The 11,921-nt window shown below is 34.0% G+C and overlaps 3 protein-coding genes across 5 annotated transcripts; 1 reads left to right on the top strand and 2 right to left on the bottom strand.

Moving 5' to 3' along the window:
* Window positions 1–38: 38 nt before the first annotated feature.
* Window positions 39–3,868, top strand: Uba2 (Ubiquitin-like activating enzyme 2). Its single transcript, XM_029318823.2, has 8 exons — window positions 39–224; window positions 666–820; window positions 902–1,189; window positions 1,297–1,364; window positions 1,499–1,717; window positions 2,144–2,401; window positions 2,540–3,141; window positions 3,218–3,868. The coding sequence occupies exons 1-8, from the start codon at window positions 81–83 to the stop codon at window positions 3,464–3,466; spliced, it is 1,983 nt and encodes a 660-aa protein (XP_029174656.2). The 5' UTR covers window positions 39–80; the 3' UTR covers window positions 3,467–3,868.
* Window positions 3,303–6,396, bottom strand: LOC114943229 (carbohydrate sulfotransferase 11). Its single transcript, XM_029318824.2, has 5 exons — window positions 5,681–6,396; window positions 5,333–5,529; window positions 4,894–5,013; window positions 4,607–4,750; window positions 3,303–4,509 (listed from the first exon to the last, which is right to left on the bottom strand). The coding sequence occupies exons 1-5, from the start codon at window positions 5,930–5,932 to the stop codon at window positions 4,125–4,127; spliced, it is 1,098 nt and encodes a 365-aa protein (XP_029174657.1). The 5' UTR covers window positions 5,933–6,396; the 3' UTR covers window positions 3,303–4,124.
* Window positions 6,397–6,510: 114 nt separating this feature from the next.
* Ythdc1 (YTH domain containing 1) lies at window positions 6,511–11,600 on the bottom strand. 3 transcript variants are annotated; one of them, XM_029318797.2, is made up of 7 exons: window positions 10,603–11,600; window positions 10,115–10,503; window positions 9,616–9,832; window positions 9,251–9,455; window positions 8,793–9,048; window positions 8,000–8,146; window positions 6,511–7,584 (listed from the first exon to the last, which is right to left on the bottom strand). In XM_029318797.2, the coding sequence occupies exons 2-7, from the start codon at window positions 10,459–10,461 to the stop codon at window positions 7,410–7,412; spliced, it is 1,347 nt and encodes a 448-aa protein (XP_029174630.2). In that variant the 5' UTR covers window positions 10,462–10,503; window positions 10,603–11,600; the 3' UTR covers window positions 6,511–7,409. The 3 variants fall into 3 exon arrangements, with proteins under 3 accessions (XP_029174630.2, XP_029174627.2, XP_029174631.2); XM_029318794.2 differs by having other exon boundaries at window positions 10,115–11,008; window positions 11,341–11,600; XM_029318798.2 differs by having other exon boundaries at window positions 11,341–11,600.
* Between the last annotated feature and the right edge of the window lie 321 nt (window positions 11,601–11,921).

Genomic DNA, 11,921 nt, shown 5'->3' with positions numbered 1-11,921 from the left:
CTTTTTCAATATTTTTCTGAAGAGATGCGAGAAGGCCGGGATGCCGGGAAAGCACGCCGAAAAACGACACAAGGCACAAGATGGCGACCGCCGTAACCGGAGTGTTTCGTGAGGAATTGCGCGATGCGATTTCAGGGAGCAAGGTGCTCGTCGTGGGCGCCGGCGGAATCGGCTGCGAAATCCTGAAGAATCTCGTGATGTCCGGATTCTCGGATATCGAGATCGTGAGTGGATGATGAGTTTCGATAGCCGATATAACCTCACTTTTTACGCGCGTACAACAGTTGACGTTTCTCTTCTTTTCTTATCTCGTGGTATATCAAGAGTAATGTTGACAATTTGCGGAAATTTGTATGCTAGCACGAATTATTCTTATACTTACTTGATTGTAGAATTTGTTTATTGTTGGAAATTAATTTTTTTGTATTTCAAAACATTGGTTTTCTAAAATTGCTATTTTTTGTGTGATTTATTTTTGTTTCATTGTTTTTAATTTTATTTGTTTTTAGATGCGTTAATCACTCACTTTTCAATTTTATTGTATATTTTATTAACCGTGATTTATTTTTTGTACTTTAATTTTTACATGTTTTCATATTTATAACCATTTTTATAATTAATATTTGTAATGGATTATTTTAAATTAAATCCATTTGTTTTTTCAGATTGATCTGGATACAATAGATGTAAGCAATTTAAACAGGCAGTTTTTGTTTCAAAAGAAACATGTTGGAAAGTCGAAAGCCAGTGTTGCATGTGAAACAGCATTAACATTTAATTCAGACGCCAAAGTGATACATTACCATGACAGTATTACATCGTAAGTATATATTTTTGTTTTACATTTTTGTTTTATAAACCAATATTGATATCACATTTATTCGACATTCTGTGCTTGCAGACCAGAGTTTGGCTTATCATTTTTTAAGAGGTTCAAGGTGGTTTTAAATGCCCTTGATAACAGAGCAGCTAGAAATCATGTAAATCGTATGTGCTTAGCGGCAGATGTACCACTGATTGAATCTGGCACTGCGGGTTACGAGGGTCAGGTAGAGCTCATTAAAAAAGGTCTGAGTCAATGCTACGAGTGTACACCCAAAGCTGCGCAAAAGACTTATCCCGGTTGTACTATTCGTAACACACCTAGTGAACCTATTCACTGCATTGTATGGGCTAAACATCTCTTCAAGTAAGTGTTGTTACAATGTTTAATATACGCTGAAATTGTTTGATATTTTTTACTAATTGTATATTTTAAACTCACGCCATTCAATTTTACAATAATAAACATTGCAGTCAATTGTTTGGAGAAGAAGATCCCGATCAAGATGTTTCCCCAGACACAGCAGATCCTGAAGCTGCTGGTAACATTTATTATTCTATTATTTTATTTTATTATTTTATTCTATTCTATTCTATTCTATTATTTTGCTTCATTATTATTAATATCTTGAAATATATCAGTGAGAGGAAGTAATATAAACTTTTGGTATTGTAGATGTAGCAGGGGAAGGAGCTTTGCAGACAGAGCACAATGACAAAGGCAACATTGATAGAGTCTCCACGCGAGTTTGGGCTCAATCTTCCGACTACGATCCAGAAAAATTATTCACAAAACTTTTTCACGATGATATCAAGTACTTGCTAAGTATGGACAATTTGTGGAAGAAGCGCAGACCACCGATGCCATTGAATTGGAGAGAATTACCAGATGGAGGTATGTCATTGTCCTAAATACAGAAACATTTAAGTTGGGTGTATACACTTCCTGGAAAAACCTGGAAAACCTGAAATTCTCAGGGAATTTTTTTCTACTTTGAAAAATCCAGGAATACTCATGGAATTTATTTTGAACTCAGGAAATTTTTTTAAAAATTGCCCCTTCGATTTTATTTTCAAATATACCTTTAAAACATAAAATTTATTAGGTTTATATAAAGTATATTAAAATATGTTTTATTATATTAAAAAATTATGTATAACAAAAATATAATTGATTTAAAATTGTATTTAAAATTTGTTTAAATACTTTAATTTTACTTGGAATTTTGAACAAAAGTACCTGGAAAATCATGGAATTTATGTATAAGATTTGAGTATACACATCTTGATCGAGATTAATGTCTTAATTTTCTTTCCAAAGTGGCTGGATGCAGTAAGGAGCTTAATCAGCCTGGACTGAAGGATCAACAACGCTGGAGCATCTCCAAATGCGGTTCCATTTTTGCCGACTCGTTGAAACACTTGAGCCAGGCGTTGAAGGCTTCCCAAGAAAAATCTCTGGACAATCATCTGGTTTGGGACAAGGATGATCAACATGCCATGGATTTCGTCGCCGCGTGTGCAAACATTCGCGCGCACATTTTTGGAATTCCCCAGAAGAGCAGATTCGATATCAAATGTTAGTGCAATAATCACTCCATTTACATTTATTTTTTTTTGCATATGGTTTCCTTTTTCTAAGATGTTAAAATATCTAGTCTGAAGCTACTATTCCTGAGAATTTAATTAATTTAATTCACTAATCTCGCACCTCTAGCTATGGCCGGCAACATAATCCCGGCGATCGCAACCACGAACGCTATAATCGCCGGCATGGTGGTCTTGCACGCTTTCCGTGTTCTCGAGAACAATCTGCGGGCCTGCAGGTCCGTCTACCTGCGCCTGAAGATGAACCACCGTAATCAACTACTGGTGCCGGAGAAGGCGGTGAACCCGCCCAACCCGCAGTGCTACGTCTGTGCGCCCACTCCGCAAGCCGTGTTGGCGGTCGACACCTCCCATATGACTATCAAGGAACTGGAGGAGCTGGTGCTTAAGAACAGGCTCAACATGATCGCCCCTGACGTCATGATCGACGGCACCGGCGCCGTCGTCATCAGCAGCGAGGAAGGCGAGACTGAGGGAAATAACGATAAGAAATTGGAAGAGTTGGGCATCAGGGACGGAGCGATTCTCAAGGTCGACGACTTCCAGCAAAATTACTCGCTGACTGTCTTTGTAGTTTATCGCGAGAAACCGGGGCCGAAAGACGACAGTCCACCGTTTTTGATACTAGCTGATAAGAATGCACTTAAACCGAAGGAGGACGAGGAGGAAGAAGAGGTAGAAGAAGAGAAAGCCTCGACGTCGAACGGACAGGTGAATGATTATTTCGAGATATTTGTTGTTGCTTTATTTTGATTATTTGTTTACTGATTTCTTTTTTTCTACGCAGAACATCACCGAGATATCAGATTCGATTAAAAAGCGCAAGAATGAATCTGCCGAATCTGAAATTGCGACCAAGAAACGCAGAGTGGAACATGATAATAACACGGATAACAACGACGACATTTGCATCATCGACAATGATGATGATGAACCTCGCGATAACTTACCCGAATTGAAAAAATCGTTGCCGAGGAAGCGGAAACTCTCCGAGGACACTGATTGTCTGATAGTGTGCGACGAGCATAGCGATTAGCTTCAGAAGCAAGAAAGTTTCATAATTTAACACGAGAGACGAAAGAACATTTGAAACAGAATGCGAAGATAAAGGACAAAAGGTTAACAACTTTTTCAAGATAATTAAATTGGAAATTATACTCAAAAATGAAATTTAAATGCAGAATATGGATATTTTTTTCTATTCGCTCTTTTTTCATTAAAAAGAGAATTGATATGACAATTTAGTTTTGTATATTCGAGTACAAATCGTAATGTATTAAAAGTATCATTAAAGAGTTCTTTTTAATATTATTATATAAAAAAACTAAGATTGTATTAATTATTATTATCGTTTGCTATTATAATGACTTCGATTTATAATTTTCATTTACCATTATAAAAGGTCGTAAATTATTCAATAATTAATAATTCTTCATAATTACACGATTAAATAATTTACCTTTACATAGTCTTCCTATAAAAAAAAATGTATATTTTTAAAAATTTATATACTTTTATTAAAAAGTATAAATCTTGTCCAAACCTCACAACTAAAATTTATTCTATATATATATATATATACAATTATAAAAAAGATTACATATTTTTCTCCTCCAGAATTTAATTGTATAAAGCAAAACTATTTTGAATCGAGTATTATCATTGCTCTATAATGAACTTATCTCGACTAAGAATTAAGTTTTTCTCTTAGCACAAGACAAATATTTATCTATCTTATAATCATACATCTCAAAATCCACTTGGTATCTTTCATACAGTCGCAGGACCATGTCAGGTGTCAGATCATGAAAATACTTGCATGTTACGTCAAAGTCAGTGATTCCAGTACGAGTGCGTTGCAACTTAGGCAGGTAGATCTTACTCTTGTCCAGTTTCAGCTTGGATAGAACGTAATTGATCTCCCCGAAAGTGTACTGGTCCAGTTTCAGGATGAAATTGTAACTCGTGTCGCAGACTCCGCAATGAGTATAATATTGGCCCCAGTGATCATCATCGTGATCTGTTGGTTGTCTCAGCAGCCATTCCAGGAACTCTCGGAAGCTGGGCACCACTTTTAATCTGTGAAGAGAGAAGCAGGAACTGATATTTTCTTATATATGAACCAATAGGAGATAATCTACGTATGGATTAGATACGTTTGCTATATGTGTTAAACCTTCTGTTTGTCAAAAATATACTTTGGAGGACGCTGCCACCCGTCGCGTTGGGTCGAAAGAGTTCCGGTCTCGAGAGATAAAGAATCTGACGAGCGTAGAGCCAAGATTGCGCTGTGTATCTGCTGTTGTCCTCGATACGGTCCCTGCAAGATAATTCGGTATCAATGTTTCATGATAATCTACGACATTAGGAATAATTAACAATGTATACTATAAATTTTATAACGATCGAAATCGATAATTTTGTTAACAAAGTTCTAATTTAAAATAAGATTAAATGATGTACCTATAGGATGAGACTAGTCGTTGAAACGGATGTCTGACGATGAGCAACTTAAAGACAGTATTATTGCTAACAAGATATTGGAGATCTGTCAAACTTTTTGGCGACAAAAAGTCCACTTCTCTGCAAATTGCGTGCTATCATTATTATAATATATATAATTAATATATATATATAATATATATTTATATTAATAATATATATATAATATATATTATTAATATAAATATATATTAAAAAACATAAATATATAATTAATATGAATATATATTATTAATATAATATATATTTTATTTGTGAGAATTAAATATTTACGATATTTAATTAATTTATGAAAAATTAAAGTAAAATTAAAGTAAAATTTAAAAAATATATAATATATTAATAATTAAAATAAAAATCTTTATAAAACAAATTATTTATAAAAGATTGATATAGCTACTTGTAAAAGTTGTGACTGACGCGACGGTTGCTCATGTCGGAAAATAATTTGGTGAAGCTGGTAGATGCAACTTTGCGAATCCAACAATACAGTGATTTATGTTTAGTGTTATATAAAAAATGTCTTTTAACAAGAGGAGTTCTCAGTTTGTACTTTGCGCAGACGTTCGACACCTGTTTAAGTAGGGTCGCACTCTCCTATTAACCACAGGAAAACATTAATTTAAAATATAAATATAACATTTATAATATAAATTTTATATAAATATTATTACAAAGAAATACATGTCGAAATCCAAGATTGAAAAAAAGAGCGACATCGATTATTCTTTTGAATTTTATATTATACCTGAAAATCGATAGCTTCACCCTTCAACTCGTCTATCCGCAACATTTCCACTTCCGACTCGACATTCTTCTTAATTATTCTGTCTAGAGTCGAGAGTCCAAGTGTTTGCACCTCATATTTGATCGCTGTCAAGTTACCTATCGGTTCTTCTTCCAAATTAAAATTTCTCTTCACGTTAATTAAAATCAAACAAACGACGAGATAAAACGTAGCGCATAAACCGCACTTTAAAAATTGCACTTTAACAGACATTGTTAATACAATATAATTATAAATAAATTTGATGTACAGTCACGTGACACGCCAAATAATTTTGACTCGAAAAACTCATCGAAAATATTTAAAATTTATATAAATATTTTTATTATATATAAATTTTGAAAAATTAATACACATACATAATTTAATTAAAATTTGAAACATTATCTAATAATACTCTTTAACTGAAAGATGGCAAAATCACGACTGGTTTAACAACGCATCAAAATAATACTGCGAACGATAGAATCCTTCCGCACTTTTGTCTTCTGCCAGGACACACATCTGTTGGAGAGATTCCCTCTTTGTGTGGGTAGAGATAGATAATTCTTATCATCTGTTGACATTTCTCCTTTTTCCATTTTATTAAATACTTTGTTTTCCTATGAAATTATATCCAAATATCGAAAAAAACCATTTGCAATAAGGCAAAGTAATATATTGATAATTTTCTTATTTCGTTATATACCTTGTAAATAAATCTTCCATTTACATATACATAATGCAATACATATACACATATGTGTGTACATAAACACACACACATAAGAATTATTAAATTGAAAAAAATCTTACTTTGCTTAAATTTATTGAAAAATTAATTTCGTATTAAATCAAATAAAATTGTTGCTTTCATATTCGTTAAAGATTATCTAAGTATAAATATATAATTAGGATAAGAATACATACATACATACGCCCATACGCACTGATACATATACACACACACACACTCACACAAACTGTGTCCAAAAAAAGAAATCGTAGAAAGAGAAAAAGTATCTCTTTTTACCGTACATAATTTTTATCGTATATTGTTTCTTTTTTGTAATCAGAGAGGAAGAAGGCGAAATATTCTTCGATATTATTGCATTTTGTTTGTGAAAAATTCATAGAAAGAATCGCGAATTTCAGTACTCAGTAGTTGGTACAAAATTTACTTAGTTAATCTAGGTTATTTTACAACAAAGAAAATGCCACTATCTATACTCCAGGCAGCTCGATGATTAATGATATAATTGAAGGCTATTGAAACATGATTCTTAATGGATATATGATTCAATCCGTCAATTCCCAGAATTCTTTATAGGCCTGAGAATCTATCCACCTTTGAAAAAGATATAAATCTTAGTATTTTAATTAAACTTAGTTATTTTATTTATATACAATTCAGAATTATATGTATAATTGTATATAATATACAAATATATACATATTTATTTTATATAATCAAATATATATAATTTATATAATTTATATAATTATATATATAATTATTTATATCTATATGTATATAATTTATATCATATTAATTTATATAAATTATATATAAATACAAAAAATCTAATTTTCTTATTTTTTAAACAAACATAGTAAACGATATGTCATTGTCCAATTTATCGATTAATTATTAGTAATAGTACAAGATTTGGGAATCGACGGACCGACAGGAAAATATTAGAGTGAATTCTTATCTGCGATCTCTATATCTGTGATGATCACGAGAAGAACGATGATCGCTGTGCCGACTATGACGACTGGCCGTTCTCCATAAAAACTCGTCGACGCTCCTTTCATAACTGCGTTTCTCCAGTGCTGACGCTGTCGCGCTGTAGTCCGGAGGCAGTGGCAGGCCATCGTAATATCTTTAAAAAATATATATTTTTTTTAATCTCACATGTTACAAAGATTTTTATTCAATCAAATTTCTCATTTATTATTATATTTATGTTTAATATATATGTTATATTTTGTCATATTTAATAATATAAATTAATATACTTTGCTAATTAATATATTTTGCCATAATGTTAATTTAATAATAAAAATCCTATTGAATGATTTTTTTACTTATAGTTTGTATTCTGCAAGAAAGAATGGTTAAAAAATATGTAGTTCGAGAAATAATAAAAAATATATCATAAACATATATCAAAATAATAAAAAATATATTAATAAACGATTTTATCTGCTAGTTTGGTCGATTATTTCCATAATTTATAATAAATACTAGTGACTATAATTAATAATTTGGAATTTATTTAAAAAATATATCTTTACCTTGGCGGTGGAGGAGGTGGTGGTAGGGTATCGTATGGATGCGGGCCATAAGGTGGCAATGGTGGAAGTTGATGTTGCATAGTACGCATGTAATCTGCCACATAAGCCTCCGCAACTGCAGCAACACCTAGACCAGCTCCATAACCCCTGGAATGATTATTAGAATAAGTTAACTCGCGCATAAATTTGCGACGTGCAATAATCATTTGGAAAGTTATGGAAGTTATACAGGGTATCTCATAAGAAATTGCTGAAACTAATTAGTTGTCATTTTTTAATGCATGCAGTTATTGAAAAAAAACAAAAATTGTGTTGGAAAGAGAGTAGTCTGCAGTTTTTAATGGATATAAATAAAATGTTTGTATACCTACCAGTTTATTTTATTGAAAAAAAAGTAATAGGTGCTAATAATCACAGATTTAATAACAGCTATATAAAAGATCATCAATAATATTAAAAATGACATGGTAGAAAAATTTTTACGAGTTTTCATAAAAGAACAGAATTTTGTACAAATCAAATAATGCGCACTTCAAAAATATTTATCATTAATTTACATATGTGATTTTATTAGTACTTTTTTCCTTACTTTTTTCAATAAAATAAACTGATATACAAACATTTTATTTATATCCAATAAAAACTGTAGACTTTCCTCTTTTCAACACAATTTTGTTTTCTCAATAACTGCATGCACTAAAAAACAACTGATTAGTTTCAGCAATTTCCTTGGGACACCCTGTATATTAATTGAAGCTTTCAGCGCATGTCTAATCTCGTACTCTAATCGTACTTTGTGTAAGGTGAATCTCCTCGATTGAACCATGGTGTGTATCGGTAAGAGTGATCTCTGGAACCTCTGTGATCCCCCGCGGATCCTCTGGCGAGAGAAGCTAAACGCGATCTTGAAGTCAAGAACAGTCTACGTCCCCGTCCTCTTCGTAAAAATCTGGAGCTGCTTATGGGTCTCTTATCGCGATAACGCGATGACTTTACGATGTGTTTCCCCGCTTCCTTGGACTTTCGTAGAATAGGTGTCATCTCGATTCCTGCAAACAAGTATATTCTTAATCATATATCATATTAATATATATTAATATATATATATATATATATATATATATATATATATATATATTAATATATTAATATATAACAGTATTAATTTAATACACAAAATTGTGTATAAATATATTAAAATTGGATATAATATCTTACTAATATATTTTATATACTTTTCTCAAGAGTTACCTTCGTCTTCCGGAAACAGTCTGCATAATTCCTCGGCAACTCTAGGCTCGATTTCCTGACCATCTCGGCCGATTTTGACTTGCTTGCCATCGTTCCAAGGATTGTACAAATGTAATGTAGCTGTAAACGGTAATTCCTTTCTGCAGATCCAGTCAACTTTAAATACACCACCTAAAGCCTTTGCCGATAAGCCAGGAGGTAAAACCTGAAATGCATTAAAAACGTCGCGCTTCTTTTTTTTTTTTTTTTTTTGCAATCTAAAGAACCAGATAATATATATTAAAATCAACCATATAAAAACAAATTACAATTATATATATATATATATATATATATATATATATAATTTGTTCAGATTTGCATACCCAAGAAACTGGTCCAGCGTCTCTTCGTGATTCTGTATTAAGTCTCGCAAAACCAGCGAACTTTCCCGATTCCTTCACGGAAAATACCAGCAACACGTTTCGCGATTCTCTGTAGGCTTGATTCAGATTCGCTTCATTCTGTGGCAGCGTACTCCACACTCCCTTGGCCTTGGACAGGGTCACATTCTCCGCATTATTGGACTTGATGATGAAAAATCTGGCAAAAGAGACTTGAAAATATTTAGACACTCCAAATTAAGATATTTTTTTTGTTTTTTAAACATAATCTTTTAAAGAAATATTTACATTTGATACAAATACTATGTTGTTACGTATTTCTAACTATTTGGAAAGTTTTCTAGATATTTTCCTATCAAATATATAGTACAAGGAAATAAAAAGCTTTTCCAATAACTCTAAACCTTGTGATACCAGAATATATTTTCATGAAACTTGGTCGTATCAATGTAATAGCTATTTATTGTTGTCCCCATCGAACCTTGCATCTCTAAACAAGTAATTCAACTTGGTGGCATAGTCGTAGCTCTTGGTGGTTCCCTTGCTCTCCTTGGACCTGGCTCGCTTGGGCTCAGGACTGGACGACTTAGAATCTCTGCTGGATCTGCCGCGTTTGTTGTTTCTCCTGCTACGTTTGTTGTCACCGCGCGAGGACTTGCTGGAGACTGTGCTGATGGTGGGGTGGCTTGAATTGCTGGAGTTGGAACTGCTGGAGGAGACTTCGCTCCGTGTGTCGTAGGTCTCGTCAGCTGCGATCCTCAGCTCGTCGCCGTTGTCGTTCTCGCCGCAGCTGAGATTCAGGTTGTCGCCATCAGTGTTGCTGTCCATAGTCAACCCGGAGGCTCTGCTGATGGATCAGGCAAGGTTCGCCTGCAATGTAAACACGAGACAGGGCTTATTACTAAGTCACGAGCCAAGCTGGACCACTCCGGTAGAAGGTACGATGAAGTATCATAGCTTTTCTCGTACATCTTACGACAATAGCGCAGTAGCAAGGGACTATATAGTATACAGCAAGGATAGTTCGGGGATTCTGAATCGAACAGATGGTCCACACTGTCCCGAGAACTTTCGAGCTCTCTCTCCAGCTCTTTTACACCTAACACAAATCGACCAAGGGGACACATGACAACGGCTTGACCGAGCTAAGCTCAGACTGGGCTGCTCTACGAAGTGAACTAGGCTTTACGAACAGTTCTGGAGATTATGTAGTAACGTTAACACAGGCGAGCTGAACCCTCCGCAAGTGGAGAGCTGCTCTACGGAGAGTCTCTGTGAGGAGTCTCACGAAGGAATACTTTTTTCTTTTCAATTTCTTTTCGACTTTGCGAATCGCCTCATCCCTAGTGATTTATCTCTCGTAATCACTCCATTTCTGAAAGCAGAGATGAGTTAGGTCGGAGACGATTTTTTTTTTACTTTTTTTTTACAGCGTGAACGTTTTAACTTTTGCTCGGAAACTATAGAAAGAGTCTGTTAAGAGAATTTGCGGTTTTTTTTTTTTTTTATTTTACTTCGGAATTTTTATTTTGCGCTCGTGTTTAGTTATCTAGAAAAAAGTTCGTGACAGACAATATACGAAAATTTGTGGCTCCCTCCCTCATGACTTTTCTCTCGATTTGTAAGAATGATTTTTTTCTCTCGAAGAAAAGTTTTTGTATAACTTTTTTACGAGTCCTTCCGAGGGCTCGCGACGCGCACACTTACGTGACACCCTTTGTCCCTTCACTGACACACTTCACACGATCCGTGTCCGACGCGATCCCTCATTCACGCGCACAAACACGATATGACACGATACGACGCGTGAATTTCCATGGAAGTCTCACGGACGCCCGGCGAGAATTCGCGAGAAATCCGAGGAAAACGGCACAGTCGTAAACAATCGCGCACAACAAATTACGGAATCTCAGAATCGATAGATTCACTCCCCGCGCAGCTGCGCCACGGAATAAATCAGAGCACTAGGTACACTTCGTGTCCGTGTTTTTCATCTTCATGCCAATTATCCGCCATATTGTTGATCGTGCAAGCGCGCTTTAATTTGAATAATAGAATAATAAAAATCACTATTTTTATTTATTATATATTAAATGAAAAGTTTCAATAAGAATTTTTGCTGTTAAAATATCACGCTATTCAGTATCGCGCTCCTTGGTTACGGCGTCCGGCGACGCGTTGCTAAGGAGCGAGCATATGTCAAAAAATTTGACAGAAAGTTGCAAAAAATCATATACCAAATATTGTGGCATATTTAAATAAATTTGCTATTTACAGTTTTATTATAC

Source organism: Nylanderia fulva, unplaced genomic scaffold (assembly GCF_048542155.1).
Source record: "Nylanderia fulva isolate GAGA-0341 unplaced genomic scaffold, ASM4854215v1 Scaffold15, whole genome shotgun sequence".
Lineage (NCBI taxonomy): Eukaryota > Metazoa > Arthropoda > Insecta > Hymenoptera > Formicidae > Nylanderia > Nylanderia fulva.
Note: the sequence above shows the minus strand (reverse complement) of the source record. Positions and strands in the feature narration are given on the sequence as shown.

What these genes read in the sequence shown, in the direction of transcription:
- Uba2 (XM_029318823.2), top strand. Translation starts at nt 81, where the DNA reads ATGGCGACCGCCGTAACCGGAGTGTTTCGTGAGGAATTGCGCGATGCG. An exon ending in AGCAGATCCTGAAGCTGCTG is followed by an intron (nt 1,365 to 1,498) that starts GTAACATTTATT and finishes TTGGTATTGTAG; the next exon opens with ATGTAGCAGGGGAAGGAGCT. An exon ending in GAGCAGATTCGATATCAAAT is followed by an intron (nt 2,402 to 2,539) that starts GTTAGTGCAATA and finishes TCGCACCTCTAG; the next exon opens with CTATGGCCGGCAACATAATC.
- LOC114943229 (XM_029318824.2), bottom strand. Translation starts at nt 5,932, where the DNA reads ATGTCTGTTAAAGTGCAATTTTTAAAGTGCGGTTTATGCGCTACGTTT. An exon ending in GTGAAGCTATCGATTTTCAG is followed by an intron (nt 5,530 to 5,680) that starts GTATAATATAAA and finishes TGTGGTTAATAG; the next exon opens with GAGAGTGCGACCCTACTTAA. An exon ending in ATATTTTTGACAAACAGAAG is followed by an intron (nt 4,510 to 4,606) that starts GTTTAACACATA and finishes CTCTCTTCACAG; the next exon opens with ATTAAAAGTGGTGCCCAGCT.
- Ythdc1 (XM_029318797.2), bottom strand. Translation starts at nt 10,461, where the DNA reads ATGGACAGCAACACTGATGGCGACAACCTGAATCTCAGCTGCGGCGAG. An exon ending in ACTGTTTCCGGAAGACGAAG is followed by an intron (nt 9,049 to 9,250) that starts GTAACTCTTGAG and finishes ACTTGTTTGCAG; the next exon opens with GAATCGAGATGACACCTATT. An exon ending in CCACCTCCTCCACCGCCAAG is followed by an intron (nt 7,585 to 7,999) that starts GTAAAGATATAT and finishes TATTTTTTAAAG; the next exon opens with ATATTACGATGGCCTGCCAC.